General features: G+C 50.4%; 1 protein-coding gene across 3 annotated transcripts in view; it reads left to right on the top strand.

Moving 5' to 3' along the window:
• The first annotated feature begins 1,068 nt into the window (after positions 1-1,068).
• Positions 1,069-21,516, top strand: part of TRAM2 (translocation associated membrane protein 2) — a 78,362-nt gene continuing 57,914 nt past the window's right edge. Inside the window, exons 1-7 of one of the 3 annotated variants that reach the window (XM_039529090.1) lie at positions 1,069-1,314; positions 4,269-4,452; positions 9,155-9,336; positions 11,805-12,014; positions 12,816-12,985; positions 13,864-13,975; positions 17,399-18,648. In XM_039529090.1, coding sequence (XP_039385024.1) covers positions 1,257-1,314; positions 4,269-4,452; positions 9,155-9,336; positions 11,805-12,014; positions 12,816-12,985; positions 13,864-13,975; positions 17,399-18,648 — 2,166 coding nt within the window. In that variant the 5' untranslated portion in view covers positions 1,069-1,256. Of the gene's footprint in view, positions 1,315-1,456; positions 1,688-4,268; positions 4,453-9,154; positions 9,337-11,804; positions 12,015-12,815; positions 12,986-13,863; positions 13,976-17,398; positions 18,649-21,516 lie in introns of those variants that run through there. The other 2 variants (XM_039529089.1, XM_039529091.1) reach the window with 2 other exon arrangements.

Below are 21,516 nucleotides of genomic sequence, written 5' to 3'. Positions count from 1 at the left end.
GATTGAACTCACAATGCTGAGTTTAGCAGGCCAATGCTCAAACCACTGAGCTATTCCTCCCCCCCAAGGTATGATTTACCTTTACAAAAGTTGTGTTGAATAAATAAATTATGGTCATCAACATGTCTGATAATTCTGTTCTTTACTATAGTTTCAACCAATTTGTCTGGTACTGAAGTTAGGCTTATGGGCCTATGTGACAGTCTGTACCCTCATGTTCATCCTTTTTACAAAACTGTAATAAATCCTGTACAAAGCATGCCTTGTGAGGTATCATTTGAAAACTCATAATTTGCTGATCATTATTGTCATGGCAAAATGTGTGTAGCAACATTGTATGTAAAAGTTATAATATTCTACTGTATGACATTACTGAAACATGCTCCAGGTTTAGAAAAGCAGGCCCAAATCAGTTCCTCAGATACAAAGGCAAGCTGACAGCTCAGGCAAGTGTCAACAAAATCAAATAGACTATCACCTGGCTAAGCAGTCAGTCTTTGGCAAGCAGAAGGGTGTTAAGGAAAAAATTACTTCTCATGTAAACAGATTGCCTGTCACCAGAACTCTGCTGGAGATGATTCTCAAAGAGGATGAAAAGATATAAAAATGAGGAACAGAGGCCCCAAATCACTTCTTTCCCCTCATCTCTACTTATTATAGCCTCACCAATGTTTGAAAGACAAAGGAAGCATCATTGAACCGGGAGAGTGATGGTGGCTGAAGGAATCCAACCAGACTGCAGTTAGCATATGGTGAGAGAAACCTTTTTGCTTTGAATGCAAAGCGACCGTCAGAGCGCCCCCCACGGCATGCCGCCCCAAGCACGCGCTTGGCGTGCTGGGGCCTGGAGCCCCCCCTGCATCCCGCAGCCCACATCCCAGCTCCCTGAAAGTGACTGAGGGTGGGGGAGAGCCAGCCACTGGGGGAGGTGGGATAGAGTGAGCAGGGGCGGGGCCTTGGAGAAGGGGCGGGGTCTCGGAGAGGAGGTGGGGCAAGGGCAAAGCTGTTGGGGTTTGTGCTATTAGAAAGTTGGCAGAGAACCAGCGCCTGTCCCTGCAAATGCAGCTGCTGCTGCACCCCCCCCAACCCCCGCCTCGCTCGCCTAACCGACCCCCAAGGACTCCCCGGCCGCTAACGGGGAGGGAGCATCGCAAAGGCGGGCGGCCCTTGAAGGGGAGCCGGCGAGGAGCCCTGGAGCTGGGCTGCTCCGGAGTCCTTGCACCGGAGCTGCGCGCCGCCCCGGGAGAAGGCGGAGGATGCGCGCAGCCTTCGCGGGACTCTCGCTGGTGCTGCTGGCGGCGGAACAGAGCGCGCGTGAGTCAGGGGACTAGCGGGGCGCCGCCTCTCCCCGCGGCCGCCGGTGCAATGCCCCCGTGTAACCGCGCTGCCTGCACCCCCGTCCTTGCAACTAACCGCGGGGGGGGGGGGGGCTGAGCACGCGCCCGGTGCCCCCAGCATACTTGCATGTCCCTCGTGCGCGGCACCCGTCTGCCTGCAACTAATCAATGGAGCTACACGCTACTGTGCACCCACCCGAGCTGCTTCCGCAGCGAGCACACCTGTAACCGCGCTGCTGCCCCCCCTTCTGCATACAAGTCGCCCGCGGAACTACCCGCACTCATCGTGCACCCAGCAAAGCTGCACCGCGCTTTGTGCTGCGGGGCGAACTCCGTCTCCACTGCGCCCGGTAGGTGCAGCTCGCTGAGCGGCGCCCATTCCTGCGAGCAGCCGCTGTGACCTGCGGGGCAACTGTGTCGTCCCCCCTCCCCGCCCTACGAGTGAACGTGGGGCATGCCCATGCCCGGCTGGTTTGCACGGAGGGGCCGGGAGAGAGCGTGCAGGGCTGAGCCCCGTGCAGCATCGGGCCCGGCTCCGGCCGTTTCCTTGCAGCGCAGCAAGGAGGAGAGCGCCGCGGGTCGAGCGCGCGCGTCATTTTTAAAATATTTAACCCTTTGTGTGCCGGGCCCATCCGCGAATCCTGCTGCCTCCCCCTTTCCTCTGCAGGCTGCCCCAGGGTGGGGGCTGCTGCTGCTTAGGGTTGCCAGCCCTCCAAGATGGCCCTTGTATCTCCAGGAATTAAAGATGAATCTTTAATGAAAGGTTGTGGCACGGGGTGAAATCAATAAACCTCCAGGAATGCATCCAACCTGAATCTGCAACCCTGGCTGCAGCCTTTCGGGCCCCTACCAGAGCAGGCAGGTGCATGGGAGAAGCTTTACCCTGTGCTGGGCAGGCTGGTGCCCCTGGCTCAGGGCTGCTGGCTAGGGAGGGTCCCAGGCCCTCCCCTCCCTTATTTTCAGTGACTGGCCTGTGCCAGAATCCTGGACCTGAGCAAGCCCAGAGTTGGGGAAGTTAGGATCTGGATGGGCCTGAGCCGTTCCTGGGAGTCTCACAGAGTATTCTAGATCCAACAATGAAAGGCCAGACAGAAATGATCACTACTTCTTTGAGGGGACAGTGTGGCCTACGTGAATAAAGCGCTAGACTGGGACTCAAGAGACCTGGATCCGGTTCCCGCCTCTACCACCGGTCTGCTAAACCTTAGGCAGGTCACTCCCCTCTCCTGCTCCCTTCATTCAGGGATAATGAGGCTGGCCCCCTGCGTGAAGCACTGTGGAGTCTACCATGAGAGCTCTGGGTTAGTTATCGTTTGACTCATTGCTTTACACACACCCTCCAGAAAACAAGCCCCGGTGTGTTTAAAAGGCTTTGGTTAAATTGAGGAGAGAGTATCTATTTGTGATTTGTAATGCCATAGTCCCTAGGAGGCCCAGTCATGGAGCAGGACCCCATTGTGCCAGGTGCTGGATCAGTGGTTCTCAACCTGTGGCCCATGGGCCACTTGCCAGTCAGTACACAGCTGCGGCCTATGTGACATCCTCAGGGCCAGAGAGGTAGTATTGGATGCATCCCACAATGTTAAATAGGTTGAGAACCACTGTACTTGTTGCACACATAGCAAAGGATAGTTTATAACAGGGATCGGCAACCTTTGGCAGGTGGCCCCCCCAGGGTAAGCACCCTGGCGGGCCGGGCCGGTTTGTTTACCTGCCGCTTCCGTAGGTTTGGCTGATCGTGGCTCCCACTGGCTGCGGTTCGCCGCTCCAGGCCAATGGGGGCGGCGGGAAGCGGCAGCCAGCACATCCCTCGGCCCACACTGCTCCGCCTGGAGCCGTGAACTGCGGCCAGTGGGAGCCACGATCGGCCGAACCTGCGGACACGGGAGGTAAACAAACCCAGGGTGCTTACCCTGGTTGGCCGTGTGCCAAAGGTTGCCGATCCCTGGTTTATAACAAAGATGAAGTTAACATGCATAGTTATATTACGCATTAACCAGCACTTAGAAATAAGATTTCAAAAGTATTAAGGAAGGAAAAAAAACTCTCTCTGTATAGAGCTGATCCCAAACTGAAAACCTAATCCAAACCCTCTCTTGCTTTAAGAGCAGAGAACTTATTTTTATTATTAATTTGTATGGCGGTAGTGCCTAGAGGCCCTGTTTATAGATCAGGGCCCCTACGTTGTGCAAGCAGATAATGAAAAAGACAGTCACCCAAAGCACTTGCAATCTCAGTATAAGACCATAGACACTACTGCAGGGATCGGCAAGCTTTGGCACGTGGCCCATCAGGGAAATCCGCTGGCAGGCCGGGACAGTTTGTTTACCTGCAGCATCCCCAGGTTCATTCGATCGCAGCTCCCACTGGCCGCGGTTCGCTGTTCCAGGCCAATGGGGGCTGTGGGAAGTAGCGTGGGCCGAGGGATGTGTTGGCTGCCGCTCTCCGCAGCCCCCATTGGCCTGGAATGGCGAACCGCTGCTAGGGGGAGCTGCAATCAGCCTAATCTCCGGACACTGCAGATAAACAAACTGTCCCGGCCTGCCAGTGGATTTCCCTGACGGGCCACATGCCAAAGGTTGCCAATCCCTGCACTAGATGGATGCAAAAGATACAGACTGAGGGAGCACAAGGTAACAGTGCGATCTTATGCTCAGTGTAACAGAGATCGCAGCACAGGAGATGAATAGCCGTTGCTGAGCATTGCGTCGCTCTTGTGGGAGAGGTGAGTTTGAAGGAGTTGAATGTAGTTCCTCTGTGGATCTTTATGGGGAGCTTTGCCCCAGGCATAAGAAGTGACATGGGAGAAAGAGTGATGATGCTTGTGGTCAGATGTGATTTGGGCCACAAAGCCTGCTGCACTGTTAGAGCCAAGGTGGAAGAGGTACCACGTGTGTCACCATCTATCATTGTTTCTTTTCCCTTTTTCAGGGGTCTGCACCATCGTCCATTATCTTCTCTCTGGCCGGTATCTCTGGTGCTGGTTGACCATTGCCTTGCTTCTACCTGACTATATAGTTCAGCTCCTCAGCTTCTCTTGGTTCCGGGCAGATGGGCACAGAGGCTGCTGCTGTCTGGTGATAGTGCACGTGCTGCAGCTGGGGATTTGGAAGCGGTGAGAAAACAACTCATAGCCTTTGAAGAATTAGGAGGCTTGAGATCTAATCTTCTGCGGACAAATATATGTACTTTGCATGGAAAGTGTGAGCATGCCTGTGTGTGTTATGTGGCAAGGAGAACCACTGGGGTTTTGTTAGGTGTCTCCTTCTACAGTGTCGGATCAGGATTTTCCTATGGTATGCTGAGACTTCAAACCACAGACCTGTGTGTAAACACTGCCTTCTAGAAAGTTGCTAGCCTGGTTTCTAATTACAGTAGAATCCTGATTTTATCGGCATTGGTCTCACAAATGACTGGTTGTCTAAACCATCTTTCTGCCACTGTGTGTGACTCTGATCCTTCAACCAACATAGAATTATAGAAATGTCAGGCTGAAAGAGACTTCAGGAAGTTATCAAGTCCAGACCCCTGCACTGAGGCAGGACCAAGTAGACCTAGACTGTCTCTGACAGGTGTTTGTCCAACCTTCTTCTTAAAAAACTCCCAGTGGCAGGGATTCCACAACCTCCCTTGGAAGTCTATTCCAGATCTTATCTCCTAGCTAACTAAAAGTTAGAAAGTTTTCCTAATATCTAACTTAAATCTCCCTTACTGAAAATAAAGCCCATTACTTTTTGTCCTACCTTAAGTGGACCTAGAAAACAATTGATCACCATCCTCTATAACAGCCCTGTACATAGTTGAAGATTATCAGGTTCCCCTCTCTGTCTTCTTTCCAAAAGACTAACCGTGCCCAGTTATCTTAACTTTTCCTCATAGGTCAGGTTTTCTCTAATCCTTTGAGCTTTTTGTTGCTCTCCCCTGGACTCTCTCCAATTTGTCGACATCTTTCCTTAAGTGTGATTCCCAGAAGTGGACACAGCATTCCAGCTGTCTTACAAGTGCTGAGTAGAGAGGGACAGTTACCTCATCATGTTGACTCACTGAATTTGTGATCCACTGAAGTATTCCTCCTGTGTCTTGCATACAACACTTTCGTTGCTGCACTCCTTTTTTGCCACATTATATCAGTGGATATTTGCATCTACAGGTATAAATTTTGTATCCCTACAGGGCTCTACCCATTTTATAGTTGTGCTTTTGATTTTTTCCTTCCTCAGTGAAGTACTTTGCACTTGTCTTTGTTGAATTTCATCTTGTTGAATTCAGACCAAGGTCTTTTTGAATTCGAATCCTGTCCTCCACAGTATTTGCAGCCCCTCCCAGTTTGGTGTCATCTGCATGTTTTATAAGCACATTCTCCACTCCATTATCCAAATCATTAATGAAAATATTGAATAGTACTGGACCCAGGACTAACACCTGCAGAACCTTACTAGATATGCCGTCCTGGTTTGACAGCAAACCATGGATAACTACTCTTTGAGTACAATCTTTCAGCCAGTTGTGTAGCCATCTTATAATAATTTCATCTAGACCACATTTTCCAGGTTTGAAAAGACTAAGATATTTGGTGGCAAAGATGAGATGCAGTTCTCTCCCTCAAAGAAAAATCAAGCACACTGTATCCAGTTGTTACCATTCGTTATATACACTATCATTGAGCAATTAATGAATTAACCTATGCACCGCACCTCCTGGAATCTTGAGATGTTCAGTTTTATGAAGTCAATCCCCCATAAAATAGGGGATAATCAAATAGGGGTTCTACTGTATAGAGGAAGATGATGGGAAAGCTGACATGTTCTGGCAGGTTGGTGACATGTAAAGACCTCCCACCCTTAATGGTGTTATTCATCTTGAGTGGTCCAATATGATGACACTAGTTGAGATGTTCCTATTATCCCAAGTAGTGGAAAAAAGTCCTAGGGACTGTCCATTAGTCCTGTTGTTGAAAGGAAGGCTTATTTGTCTAGGGTTTTTTTGCTTTGTTTTGTTCTTATTTTAATTGAGGACCCTAAAAATCCTTCAAATCTTGTCCAGATTAAATTAGGAGGCAGGGAAGGAGAGTGGAAGATGCTCGATTAATGCTGACAAAATTTGTTTTCACTTTATATGTAACTTGTGATTAATGCCAATAATGTGTGGGTTGTTTTTTTTTAATTTAATAATGTTTCCTCTGTCGGTTTGTGACACCTCTATAAAGTGTATAATAGTGCTATTGTAAATGGATATATCAAAGGACACGTTGCGCTTTTCTTAAAGCAGTTAGTCACTCTCAGAAGTTTGAAACTGGAAGCTGTCTCCATAACTAAACTTCTTATCTCTGCCCTTGAGCATGTGCAGTTACATTTAATAATGTTGGCAGATGATTGGGAAGAAACTGTCCCAGATTTCTTTTCAGGCCAGGATAGACTGTTATCATCTAGTCTGACCTCCTGCATAATGCAGGCCATGGAATCTCACCCAGCGATTCCAGCGTCTAGCCCAATAACTTGTGGTTGAATTAGAGCACTACCTGACAAATGAGGACTAGGAGGGTGTGAAATAAGGTGGTGAAAGCACCACCTGTTGGAGCTGTTTTACAGCTAGATTGGACAAAGTATTGGAGAATAAATTGCAGGGGATGGTGCTCCATGCTCTGAGAAGAATGGCTAAGTGACCAAACCACATCTGTATTACAACTACTTAGTCTAGGGAACTGGTTACAAAACTATTCCATTTTGTAATGTAGGTGAGACCTAACCATGGTCACAAACCATGCAAAAGCCTTTGAGATGCCATAATTTGGGGACACAGTTAATCATTAAAATAGAACCACATGAAAACAACTTGGTGCACACACAGCGTTGCACCGTTGTAATTGCATTGATTTAGCAGCTGACCTTTAGTTGAACCAGTAAAATTTTAGTACATAGACAAGCCTTGGTGCAACACAGTTGTAGAGCTGACTGGTCCTCGTGCTGAGGGATTAGGACTCTAGTTGCATGGCGGAGAGACACCCATTGTATAAACCTTTGCAAACAGATGGATGTTGGAGGAAGAAAGCTTAACATTGGACTTGTCAATTTTTGCACTGTCCTTTCATGATGGCACTGAAGGGGTTATTGGTTTCTTGACATTCATGCTCATTCTAGAGATGTAAATACCGTTTTAAAAGTTTAACCGTTTAAACTATTAAAAATATTTTGTTTAAATGGTTAACTGATTAAGCGGCTGGGGCCGATCCGGCAGGCATGGCTGGGCCTGGGGCTGCTCTGGCCAGACGGCGTGAAGTCGCTGCGTCTGCCGGCCTGGGATTAACGGTTACCCAGTAAGACTACTGCTTACCAGTTAACCAGTTAACATTTCACCTCCCTAGTTCATTAAATCCAGTGTCTCTGTTAGGAATGTCTATACAGGCCTGAAGTATAAAACTAAACCGCCTCTGGCTAAGGGCCGGTCTACCAGATGGCTGTATTTACTGTGTGCATAGGGTTTATTGCAAAACCCCAGTATTTACCTTAAGTAAACACCTCTAAAAGATTGCAAGCTGTGAAATAAATTACATCGGTGGGTATCAGTAACAAGTCATTGATTAAAATTGTGTCAATGTTAACAGATTAGCTAAAGTTCATGTATTGAACCGGACCAAATAGTGGCTCTGGAGGTGGAGGAGCAGCCTTCTAAACTGTAATGCACTCAGAGTGACTGGAAGGGAACACTCAAGGGTGTGTATATAATTAGTGTGTGTGTGTGTGTGTATTTAATAACTTTATCATCTACAGTTCCTGCTCAGAATTATTTGTCTGGCACAGGGATGGGCAGCCTTTGGCATGCGGCCCGTTAGGGAAATCCGCTGACGGGCCGGGACAGTTTGTTTACCTGCAGCATCCGCAGGTTTGGCCGATCGCAGCTCCCACTGGCCGCGGTTTGCCGTTCCCGGCCAATGGGGGCTGTGGGAAGCGGCGTGGGCTGAGGGATGTTCTGGCTGCTGCTTCCCACAACCCAACATTGGCCTGGAACAGTGAATCCCGGCCAGTGGGAGCTGCGATCAGCCGAACCTGCGGACGCTGCAGGTAAACAAACCGTCCCAGCCCGCCAGCGGATTTCCCTGAAGGGCCGTGTGCCAAAGGTTGCCGATCCCTGGTCTAGCACCAGCAACGTGCTAAGTGCTTTACAGGGAAGCATAAAGCCAAGAGCCCTGATTTTCCACTGCTTCAGGCCATTTGTAGTCATTTACGCTGGATGTAAAATACCCCTGGATCAGAATGTTATCGCTTTACACAAGGGGAAATGACTGCACAGGAGCCAAAGGGCCTGATTCTCCTCTAGATCAGGGGCTCTCAACCTTTTTCCTTCTGAGGCCTTCCCAACATGCTATAAAAACTCCACAGCCCAGCTGCGCCACAGCAGCTGTTTTTCTGCATGCAGAAGCCAGGGCCAGTGTTAGGAGGTAACAAGCAGGGCAGTTGCCTGGTGCCCCATGCCACAGGGGGTCCTGCGAAGCTAAGTTGCTCAGGCTTCGATTTCAGCCCCAGGTAGCGGGACTTGGAGCCCTGGGCTTCAGCCCCAGGTGGTGGAGCTTTGGCTTTCTGCCTGGACCCCAGCAGGTCTAATGCCAGTCCTGCTTGGCAGACCCCCTGAAACCTGCTGGCAGCCCCCCAGTGGGTCCCGGACCCCTGGTTGAGAACCGCTGCGCTAGATCACACCTGTGCACATCAGAAGTAACTGCTGAAAGCAGTAGAGTTCCGCTGTCAAGTTGATGGAAGTAGGATCAGAATCGGGCACAGGTCCTTTGCCCCGAAGAGCCCTGATTATGGTTTGTACTCTTGCAGGCATTGGGACGCGCTGTGGACAGCTGTGAAGGCTGGAGGAAGCTCCGTTGCTGGAGATCTTCTCATGCAACTGGGGGACCTGTCAGTTCTGCGGCTCTTGGAAGCCCTGCTACAGACCTTGCCCCACCTGTTGCTACAGAGCTACGTTTTTGTAGCGGTGGAACCGACTGGCCTTGTCCCAGGTAAGTGGGGGGTCTTTAAATGTAGAAGGAAGATGATGTATGTGTGAGATGTGTCCTCTAATGTCCCCAGGGTAGATGGGCACAGGTAGCAGGAGTGGATTTTCAGGATGAAGGACCATATTGCAGAATTACTGGAGAAAAACATATTCAAACAGTGCTTTTAAAAAATTAGCCTCTCGAGCTACTTAGCAGCAAAGGCTGGTGTCTCTCCCTCTCTCTCAAGGGTTCCCCATCTTTTCCTAACTGTTTTCCTGTGACCCCCACACAGTGGATGTGTTCCTTCCGACAGAGAACTCCCAGAGCGTGCCTGCTTCGCTCCTTAGTCTGCCTGCAGCATGACTGCTCTTCAACAGCTCAGTGGCCAGTTCATGCCACAGCAGAGAAACTGGGAATCTAACTAGGGTTCCATGTGCGGCCAGGGCAGAGGACTGTCGGGAGGCCCGTGTTTGTCTCATCTCTGGAGGAGTTAATCACTAGGCTTACTGGGGGACTGATCTTGGGATAGGCATAGAATCTTTGCCATTTGAGATGGACTATCCAGTTCATCTCCCCGCACAATTCAGAATTATCCTGCAATGGCACGTAGAGCCTCTGTCCTTGTATAGAAGGAGCATTCCACTTCCCCGACAGGTTTGAATCCGGATCAGGAACATGATGATCGTCCACTGAAAAGATAAAATTAGTGTTCTCAGCCCACTGGAGAGAAGTCACTGCGGCTGACGCTAAGGGGCAGTCTTACAAGAGAAGCCACGGACTGAATGAGCATGAAGAATTAATAACCATGGTGCTTAGTACTCTCCATTTGTAGCTCTCCAAGCGCTTTATAAAGGTCAAGTGTCAGCTCTGATTTGCAAATAGGGAAACTGAGGCACAGAAAGGTTGTGAGTTGTCCATGGTCGCACTGCAATTCAGTACTAGAACACTCTACTAGAGGAACTGCTGGTTCCTCCAGACTAGGGGTATGGGAGATGGGATAAACTTGCCCTGCCACTGCCGGTGGTATTCCTACTGTGTGCACGCCTGCAGGAACAGAAGACTCAGCTGTCCAGGGCTATCAGTCCCACAAGTGCTAGGAGTCCCTCTCTCACACACAAAGGTTTCCCTATAGGTGTGCAATGGAACGTACTTGTGAGAGCGATTGCAATCACAGGCAGTATCATTGGGGGCCATTGCATTACATTTATGAATGGTTTCTGTGTGAGTGTATTCCAGTCCATGGAGGCGGGGTACCCACAGCACCTCCAGGAACTAAAAATAGGGTTGGGGGCGGGGAGGGGTTAAGGCGAGGCACTGAGACTAAACAGTTTGTGGGAAGTGGGGAGAGTTGCCTAGACTGGCTCAGACTGGGTTTTCCAGAGACTAGGGAACAAAGAAAGGGTTTTTGGTATAAAAGAATGAGCCTAAGTTGACTCAGGGGCTTCTTTCTGATCAGCAAAGGACAGGATCTTCGGTCTAAGGGATGGCCCAACCCTTGCAGAAGGGTTGGAAGGACTTTGGCCTATGAGTGCCCCATAGGATGGATGGGTGACTCCTGGTATGTTTCGTGTGGCTTTAAATCTGTATTATTTTTATTACGTTTTCTCTGTAATGCTTTTACCTTCAGATAAACGTGCTTGTGTAACCCACACACCTGCAGGGTGTGGTGCTATGTGCCATCTAGTGGTGCTGAGACCACTTAGAGAGATTCATGAGTCTGCTCTACAGCCTTAGCTAACAGGGAGTTGGCGTTTAGCTCATGTGGTAGAGGCTCATGCACTAAGCTCCAGAGGCCCCAGCTTCAATTTCACCCACCGACAAACCGGGGTCTGTTGGTGTTACACTTGCTCAGAAGGAGCTGGGAGGTAACTGAGGGCAATACACTGTTCATCACCCTCAGAGAGAAAGCAACACCCAGGGCCTGGCTTGTTGGGCAGACTGGCTTGCTGGGACTATCACAGTGTAAGGCAGAGAGCTGTGCAGCCTTAAGAGCTCCAGCTCAGAAAGGAGTGGGCAGGGTCCCTGCCCAGAGACAGGTGATGGCTGGAGAACTGACTGGGCGTCCCTGGAGTGGACCACAGGTGGGGAGATAGAGGTGCAGTTACCTGAAACTGTGACAGTACTGATGAAGTAGAACATACATAAGAACGGCCATACTGGGTGGGACCAAAGGTCCATCTAGCCCAGTATCCTGCCAATAATAAGGTGTGCTTGATGCACTGGTGTGTATTAGCATGAGAACAATTGTCAGTGGATTGATGGTCTTTTAATGGCTGTCGCAAAAGAGATTTTTAATCCTAATAAAACTGATAACTGGGGAAGGAGACATCGAGGTGAGGGTTTAGTGGAGAACAAACATGGGTCAGCAGAGGAACATTTGGTCAAGTGCTCCAGCTGGAGTGAAAACCATCTGTCCTGTGGAATGTAGGTGCCGTGGATTTCTGACCCCTCATGGTGCCTTTTGAATAATGTCCCTCCTCCTTCATTTCTAGGTGTGAGTGCCGGACTGTCCCTGCTCTCCCTCTCCTGGTCTTTAGTCTCTTATAGCCGCTTTACATGCCTAATGAAACCAGGTCATCTCTACATGCCAGCGGCGGCCCTCCTTTGCCAGTTGTTGTGGAGGACAGGAATGCTAGGAACGAGGGTCGTGGCCCTGGTGCTCTTTGCCAGAGTCTATCCTGTCTGGGTTTTTGTCGCAGCCGGTAAGACGAGATTTCCTGTGCTTGCTTGTGCAGTTAATAGTCGCCCGTGTCCCCTTTTGTGAACAGCCACTAGGTGTCGTCATTCTCCTGTTTCTCTCACAGAGGAGGGTTCATAGAATCATAGAATCTCAGGGTTGGAAGGGACCTCAGGAGGTCATCTAGTCCCACCCCCTGCTCAAAGCAGGACCAAACCCAACTAAATCACGTCTACACTGCAAAGACCCACAGCGCTGAGTCTCAGAACCTGGGTCAGTAAACTTGGGGGCTGGGGCTAAAAATAGTAGGGTAGTTCCACTTGGGCTGGAGCTCGGACTCTGAGACCTTCCCTCCTCGCTGGGTTTCAGAGCCCGGGCTCCAGCCCAAGCCCTAATGTCTGCATTGCTCTTTTTAGCCCCGCAAGCCCGAGCCCATTGACCTAGGCTCTGAGACTCAGCACTGCGGGTTTTTCCCTGCGGTGTAGACGTACCCTAGGTGTCAGTGAATCCAGGGTTCACCTGTTCTTTTCAGTAAATACACAGCTCATGAACAGTGCAGCTCTGGGGCCTGCAATCCCTCTCCCATCCAGGATTGGTACAACACGGGCAAAGTTTTCCCTGTGCTGCCCTGCGGGACATGGTGCAAGGAAGAGAGTCTGTTCCTTTGCACATCGATCCTGGCAGTGATCTGATTTCTCCATCCACCTTCCGGGTTTCTTGTCAGTGGTCTCTCACTGCTGATGCTCGTGAGATTTGCTAGCTTCCCCCACCCCTCAGCTCACCACAGCAGCTAATTTGCTTTTTACTCTCTGCCTTCCCCGCCGAGGTGCTCACTGGCTAGTGATGTCCTTCTGGCTGGTGTCTCAGCAAACTGACATCGTAGCGAGTTCCTGTCACTGGAGACTGTTCAACGTCCTGGTGGGGGCCGTGTACATCTTCTGCTACATCAACTTCCAGGCTAGCCCCTCCAGGTACAGAGTGGCTGTGTTTTATGTGGTAAGTGCTTGGTCTCCTCTTGGCTCTTAAGAGTTACAGTCACTAACAACGAAAACAATTAGGAGCTAATCTAACCGTAAGACCTGGGCAGCAAGGGCTGTGGCTGCTCTGTGTGTCCTACAGTGGAGCCCGTAGTGTCTGGCCATAATAATCAGTAACAGGGGTTTCCAGCAGTGACCTTCACCTAATGCTTCCGGTGAGCCAGTTCCCCATTTCCTACTTCTAACAACAGTGCTCCCTGGGGTGGCACTTACTTTCTGACCCTTATAATGATCGGTCTCTGCCCTGAGGCGTGAGATTTGACTACCCTTAGTTTAGCATGCATAGCTACATTTTTATGTTTGCAACGTTAGTTCCACTTGAAAAATCCTGCTACACTAATTGGAGTGGATACACTTTTCTAGAACCAAAGAGGTTATAAAGATTAAGTGAATGTAGTGCTCATGAAAGGTGCAGAGTGGCCGCCCTGGGAGGCTCCTTCTGAATACAATAAAGGCTGCTACTATTACTGTTCGTGGGAAACACGTGTGCATTGCTGGTTTTGTGGTGTCTGGCGTTGCTCCCAGATCTATGCTGAACCTGTTCCATGTTGCTGGTGTGTGGAGATGCTTTGGCACAGAAAAGGTACTATAAAAACTTGCAATTTATTTTCACAAGAAAGAGCCGTGCTTCATTTCTATTCAAAACCTACGTGGGGGAGAAGGCCAGAATGGTAGCGGGAGCTCAGAGTATGATAGCAAGTGAGAGCAAAATAAATAGGTAAAGCTTAGAACTTATTCATGTGTGTCATTTAACTCCCTGCACAGCAGGAGCCGTGTCTACAACCAGTTGGCGCACATGCAGCTCTGAGTGACAGCTATCTTTCCTTTGCCCTGCAGATAATGCTGATAGAGAACATCTTCCTTTTGATGTTGGCCACAGACCTCCTGCAGGGGGCGCGGCGGGATAGCCTGTTTGTGACAGGGGCTGTGATGGCTGGATTCGTGATTGGTAAGATCTATTGCTTTCTCACGCTCTGAATCAGAAGGGGCTCGGATACTGTGCTGATGAGAGCACTGTTAAGAACCTGCCTAGAATGGTGTTGCCGGTTCTCACAATTTTCTCATGAGGGTTGGTATCTTTTCTAAAAGCTCTGGTTCCTGGAGTCATATTGGGAGGATCCGAGGGTGCAGGTCTAGAACCCAGGGGTCTCTGGGTCACTGACGCTCCCTCGGGGCCAGCCAAGGGGGATAGGCAAAGCACCATCTCGCTGAACTTGGAAAGTCAGGCCCCACGGGAAGTTCTGTCGGAGAGCATTAAAGGCCTGTAGCCGTCTGATTGGCTCACATCTGCAACTTAAGCTGGGAAGTGACCCGAATGGGCCGTCCAGCCTGTTGTGAAGACTTTCTGCTGCGGCCACATCGGACCCTGCTCTTGCCTGTCCCCTGTAAACCTGATCTAAGCCTGGTGCTGATTCCTGCTCCACTTCTGACGTGCTCCTCACTTCCAGCTCCTGCCTTGATCTTGTTTCGTTCCTGATTCTTGCCTCTCCCCGATTCCTGCCCTTTAATCTTGCTCCTGGCCATCGGCTACCAAACCTGGCTTTGACCCTGCCTATGACTTTCGACTGTCTCAACCCTTGGCTCTGGCATTTGATATCCAACCCTGACTCTGATCCTCGGCTTTGGTTCCTGGCCCCAACTTGGCTCAGCCTCCTGGCTCCGGTATGTAGGAGCAAATGCCAGCTCCGACCCTTCGCGTCTGTTCCCTGCCTGGATGCCTGCCCGCTAGATCTCACCCCCTTGCTCGGACAGTAGGCCAGACCACCTGCGTCCTGGTTTCTAACATGGAGTCAATCTTGGCCTTCCCTTTTTAAAAGGGCGACTTCCTAGCTCTCACGGTAGCAGAGGGATGCTTGAAAAAGTGACTTCAGTGCACCCTGAAGGCTCCGAAACCAGGAAGCAAATGCTATGGTTGGCTTAAAAAAGTCTCGTTATTTTGGGGGCCTGACTCGTGATTTTTGAGCGCTTGGGGTTGGTGGTGCTGGAGTATGGAGGATCGCTGTTCGGAAACTCTTGCCAGTGAAATGAGTAGGGATACAAGAGGGATTGGTCTCGTTAAGGTGTGTTCCTTTCTTCTGACTGAGAGTATGTTGATGAAGGACTATGCAGAAATGTGGGTGGGGGAGGATTCCCCTCTTTCAGGGACCAGATTTGGCCCTTGGCGTGTGATCGCGGCCCCCATTCAGGCAGGTGCATTCACTTGAGGACTGAATGCGGCCCTGCATTGTGAAGGATGTTGGGCATGACTGTCCTTTGCAACAATGTAGTGACTTGCCCGGGAAAACGTTAGCCCTGATTCTCTCGCATTGTACCCGCTCTCCACAATATCCTCCCCTATTGTAACTTATTGCAGCTCAGCGAATGCCTGGTGTTCCTCTCCACCTGCGTAGACAGGGTGAGGGAACTGGCTTCTCCACAACATGTTCTCCACCCCCAAGAGACTGTCCCAGGCATGCAGTGACCTTGGGACTCGAGTCAGGGGTAGGAGGGGCACAGGACAGAGCTGGGAAGCAGCCAATGAAGTCGTGGGTGGATTTCTCCAAGGCTGTGACTCCCGAGTCCATAGTGGTGAACGGTTAATGCGCTCGCTCCACTGCCACCTACGTCAGGAGGGACCAGCTGCCGTGGGCAGGGTGGGGGGGGGGGAGCCCGGTGGCTGTCCTATCTGCTGGGTTGTGCTCGGCTCTCCTTGCTGACCCTTGGGGGTTTGCCGGTTGCCTCCTCCCCTCCATCCCGCTCTCCAAGTTGGGCACCTTCCATTGTAGAAGGAGCCTGGCTCCAACCTTGTCAGGATCTCCTTGGGAACTCGTTTCCTTTACTGTGGGAGGGAAGCATCAAGCACCTAACTCCTCACTAAACTACCGTCGCTGTTTTTTCTTCCCTGCCCCGCATCATCGCTCCATGCACTGTAACTCATGCCAGCGGCCGTGTCTTGGGCAATATTCTATCTGGCACTGAGCAGATCCTGCATTTGATGAAGATGAGGCTCAGAGGGAATCACGCCATCTAACTGATTCCATTCACTTCTCTCCGGCCCTTGGCTTTATTTTTCAGAGTGTCTGGGGGTAATGTTTTCAAAAGCACCTCAGTCACTTAGGAGCCTTTGAAAATGTTGCCCTAGACGTCTCCTTTGCGTCTCTCTATTCCTGGGCAGACAAGGAGCTATTCAGAAGCAGCTCCGTGTTGCCGTTTCACTGTGCGATGGCACTGCTAATCCACTGTCCCTTCCACCCGCTTGTTTTCTGAATGCCATTTCCAGAAATATACCAGTAACCCTGGATCCCAGCAGCTCCTGTTCTTCACTGTTGGTGTCTGGCCTCCAACCCAGATGTTGATCTAACCCTGTCTCTCTGCAGACTGAGCATTGCAGAGTTTGAGGCTGTTTTTCACACAACTCTCTTCCCAGCCTCCTAATGGTTGTGCACTGAACCTGATGCAGAAGTCTTTTCTGGACTGGCGTCAGGAGTGGTGTATGTTCTTATTTTTGAGCTGCTATTCGGCCACCCATGCCTTGTCCTCCTACATCCTCTGCTAACCACAAGTTCTTAACCTCAATCTGCCAGTGACAAAGGACATTGGTGGCCCTAATAAAATGAGGAACACCCCACAGCACAACAGGAAGGCTTGAACGCTGGGAGAGTCGTAGAAGCAGTTCAGTCTGATTTAAAGAAAATGTGGTGGTGGGGGAGGGAGAGCTCAGTGGTTTGAGCATTGGCCTGCTAAACCCAGGGTTGTGAGTTCAATCCTTGAGCGGGCCATTTAGGGATTGGTCTTGCTTTGAGCAGGGAGTTCGACTAGATGACCTCCTGAGGTCCCTTCCAACCCTGAGATTGTATGAGTCAGCATTCTGGAATAATTTCCACTGGCAAGCAGTAAGTCTGCGTTGAACAAGTGCTAAAACCAAGTGACGTCCCTTCTGACTAAGTAGCGATGGTACAGAGATGCTTAGCTCTGCTCAAGTCTCCTGTTGGATCCTTGTCTTAGGTGGATGGTTGCCCCCACATATCACCTCCCAATACTTAGGGACTGCTTATCTCTGCACTTGAACCCATCGAGTGATGGTCCTAGCAAGTGATATTGATGCTCCCAGAAGCATTCTTCATATAGATTCCGTGCAGCCAGATTGCATCTAGCTACTGGTGTGTTTTCCCTCCCCATGACACAGCTACAGTTGCGTCCTTTACATAAGGAATTGAAATTGCTTAAATTGTAAAACAGACCTTACCTCAAAAACTTCGCGCACCACTGAATATCAGCAATGGTACCACTGCTTAAATACCTAATCACATCAGTATTCCTAAGTGTTTCATACTATATGCCACAGTGAGGTGTTGGCAAAAACGTCACCTTGTTCCTTTTTGCTTTCTTTCAGGCTCTGCAGCTCTGGTCATCTATTACAGTCTGCTGCACCCCAAATCCACAGAGATCTGGCAGAGTTTCCTGAACAAATCTTGCAACATCACAGCTGCAAAGTATCACGGGACAGAAGGATCCACTTTCCGGTCCGTAAATGAAGCTGGAGAGAGCTTTGGAATTTCAGGTCATGGGGACATTGTCTCTTCAAATGCAGAAGTCTCAAAGGTGGTGCATACCAGGCCTGCTTCTGGAGCACACGGTGAGACCTCACTTGGAGAACTTGAAGGTCATACTTCTGTGAAAGACACCTGGTTGAACCATCATCACTGGCTGTTGGTAAAGCTAGCCTTGAAAACTGGGGATATGTCCAAGATCAACGCAGCCTTTGGAGACGGTGGAATTGGGGAGCTTTACCCTTCAGGATGGGTGGCAAGCAAACACTGCAGTGCCATGCTTGGGCCAAAGACCAAACTTGGCTTTTCTTCAGTGGGAAAATGCCCTGGAACCCCTAAAGCCAGAGTGGTAGGACAGAGGCTTCAGGCAGGAGAGAACAGCGCTGGAGAAAGCCTGAGCAAGGAGACTACTTACATCACTCTAGCAAGCAGTGAACACAACATGTGCTCTGTTAGAATGCCGCCAATCCTGCAAGAGGAGCACAGGCCAACAGCAAAAGCCCCTGACTGCACAGACTCGACGAGCAGATGTGAAGCTCAGGCAGACAGAGCAGGAGGCATGTCCGCTCCTCTCGCTCCAAACAGCAGTGCCAACGGCAACACTGACTTGGAAGCTGTTGTGGAGCACCCAGAAGGGACAGCTCCGATGCACGAGAGTCCAACTCTGTACTTCAGCACCAATGCAGAGGCCACTGCATCTCTGAACGGAGGTGGGGGAGCAGCCAGCTGTGTGGCTGATGGCCTTGTGGAGCTGGTGGAGGACAGCAGGCTCAGGCCTGTACCAGACAACATTGTAGGTAAAGGAGAGGGCTTCCCCATTACCATGGCTAATATCAGTCCAATCCTGGGCGTTGGCACTCCTGGCTTTCTGCAGAGCGGTCCGTCCCTCTGCTGCACCAGTCAGTGCAGTGCACTGAGTTCATCCGAGGAAACCTCGGAGCTCACGGAGCAGGCACAGTGCAACCACTGGGGCACCGCATCCCTTGGGACTTGGGTTGCTGCTGTGAAGAGGAGACTAAGGCCAGCTGAGGAACCGTGCTACACGTCCACCCCCAAGGCTGAACCCCCCAGCCAGGACTGCAGAGTGAGGGAGGTAAAGGAGAGGACGAAACTGACGGGATTGATGGAGCAATTGTAATGGAGTGAGACTGTAAATTAACCAACTGGGGCCGTGTGTTTGGTGTCCAATCCAGTCCTCTGACATCTTGTTAATAATTTACTCTTAAGTCTCCATAGGAGCGTACAGCTCCAGTTCTTGTCTGTCTGGAGCTCTAACCTTTTCCTCCTGCTGGGGATACGTTGCTAGATTCCTCCTTCCTGCACCCACGTACTGTATCATGCAGAGTAGCTCCCCAGTTGTGTGCTGTCTCTTACCACTCCCAGAGTCCAACTCTGGAGCTGTGCGCTTGCTCCCTCTAAACTAGCCATGCTCTTCTGTAATCTGGGGCCACGATGGCAGGAGTTGCATAGTAAATTGGCAGTAGCAGAACCTGCTGTAAGTAGTGGGGCGACGATTCTGCTTAACGGAGGTTGTCCCGCTAGTACTTGGCTATGTTTGGGGTTCTGTGGGTGGGCCAGGAGGGGTGTTCCATGAGATGTGAAATCCTGCGATGGCAGACATTCCCCGGAATCTTCCGCTGCTCGGGCACGAGGGCATATCCAGCACCAGACATGATTTTCAGTCACTTTTACAGCTTAAAAGTGCATCAAAGCAAAAGTGCAAAAGTTTTTCTAGTGCCTTAACTACTTGGGAAAGGAGCGGGGGTGGATGGAAAACTGGCCGAGTGTCTTCCACAGAGCATGCTAGCAATGCCAGTGGATACGACGAATGCCAGAGACCCTCTCTGCCTGGCTCTGACTCTAGGACTGAGGCTGTGCTGCTGCAGCAGTAGGAACTGTAGTCTCCTCTATGATGGCCTAGCTCTGCTGCCTGCAGCAAAGGGAAGGTGCAGATGTTAAATCAGGCATTTAAAGATCTTACCAAGCAACTAAAGCATGGTGCCTCTTACGTATTTGTGACAACGTCTTGAAACTTGGCCATTAGCAGCCCTCCTTCCAGAGGGTTATTTCCCCAGCTGCTTGCTTCTCCCTAGCTTGGAGGAACAGCTGCTGGCTGGGTGATTTTTGTATCTTGACCTCTGCCTGAAGCAAGAGTCTTTCCCTTTCAGGGCAAACATGAGTTCACAACAAAGCACTGTGATCTTCCCTTCTAGAATGGGAGGGCCGACCAATCCCTGCTGCAGGGTTCAGGAAGCCTTTGCCCCCAGGGAACTTTTTCACCTCCACTTCCAGGTGGCACCATGAAGGAGCCCCGCTCCTCTTTCTATTCCAGGCTGAAGCCCCTCGGGGTATGTTTCCACTGCAGCTGGGTGAGCTCCCAGCCCAGGTAGACAGACTTGCGCTAGCTTGGCTTGAGTGAGGGTGCTAGAAATAGCAGTGTGGACGTTGTGCTTCCAGTGGAGACTCAGGCTGGCCACCTGAGCTCAGAGCCAGTAGAGCCAGAGCTGCTGCCCAAGCCACAGTGTCCACACTGCTATTTTTAGCGCACTAGCTGAAGCCCAGCTGGGGTGAGTCTGCCTACCCAAGCGAGGGGCTCGCTCCCACCTGCAGTGTAGACATACTCTAAATCAGGAGCAGAATCCTGCCTGTCACAGAGCCGCTTCCTACGCTGTCCTCCTCTGCTCAGGCTTTCTCTCCAGCCTTCTTGCAGTCCTCCACCCAACTGCTCCAGCTCCAGGCCTCTTCCCCCGCTCCCTAGAGATGGCCTCACTCCAGATCTTAAGCATCAGAGGCGTAGCCGTGTTAGTCTGGATCTGTAAAAGCAGCAAAGAGTCCTGTGGCACCTTATAGCCTAACAGACGTACTGGAGCATGAGCTTTTGTGGGTGAATACCCACTTCATCGGATGCATGCCCACGAAAAGCTCATGCTCCAATACGTCTGTTAGTCTATAAGGTGCCACAGGACTCTTTGCTGCCACTCCAGATCTTGCTTCAATCCTGCTGTCTCCCAGACTGAGCACAGAACTTGCCTGCCCCCAATTCCAACCAGGGCTGACTTCCCGCTTGGTCACGTGATCCGTCAGGGGAAACTGAGGGGCTGAGCCTTGGAGCAGGGGTAGCTGGACCTACGCGTGCCCTTAAAGGGACACACTACACTGCAGCTGAGAGGGCTAGTCAGCGAGCGGCTGGCTTGACTCACAGTCTGTAGTGTGCCAGTACCCAGCGCACAGACACAGAGAACAGGGTGAATATATTGCCCCCCCAAATGTCCTTGCTGTGTCTGAGCATTCAGTTAAAATGGATGGTTTGTCCGTTCCAGGCAGTGACTCCAGCCCAGCTGAAGCAGGAACAGAAAACGTTGGGATGGAATTGGGCGTTTCTTAGCTTAGCCAGAACAATAATGTTCGGAGTCATTTATTTCAAGCCCAGGCAAATTCATTTCCCTCCTCGTTTAACAAAAGAAGTGAAGTCACATTGGTCTTTAAGCTCTAACCCGCTTGTATTGACTACACCTGGCGGAATTGTCCTGATGTCCCGCTAACATGGCCTGCTGCCAGGGAGGAGAGACGTGATTTACTGACCAGGCGAGCAATCAGTAAAAGCTCCCTTCCCTATTTTGATTGAGTTTTAACAGCTTGGACATGCCTAGTTGGGCAGGTTTCACAAGATGGATTTTCATGTATTTAACTAACGCTTGGGTGCTAATGTCACATTGAAGCTAGTTTCCAGTGTAACTAACTCGGGATTGTGTATGTTTTATGGCTATAAAATAGCATTTTGGATGTGCTTGGTATGGAAAGAGACAGTTGTAGTGAGTTCTACTCTCACTAACTACATCAGCAGATATATTATGGAGGCACCGTAGTGGCTCCATTCTTCAGCTTTTATTACGCTTTTACCTTTGACTGTATCTCTGACTGACTGGTGTTGTTTTTAAAAACCACGGAAAGTAGCAAATCC

Source organism: Mauremys reevesii, linkage group 3, assembly GCF_016161935.1.
Source record: "Mauremys reevesii isolate NIE-2019 linkage group 3, ASM1616193v1, whole genome shotgun sequence".
Classification (NCBI taxonomy): Eukaryota; Metazoa; Chordata; order Testudines; family Geoemydidae; genus Mauremys; species Mauremys reevesii.
The sequence above is the reverse complement of the archived record's forward strand: the minus strand, read 5'-3'. Positions and strand labels throughout refer to the sequence as shown.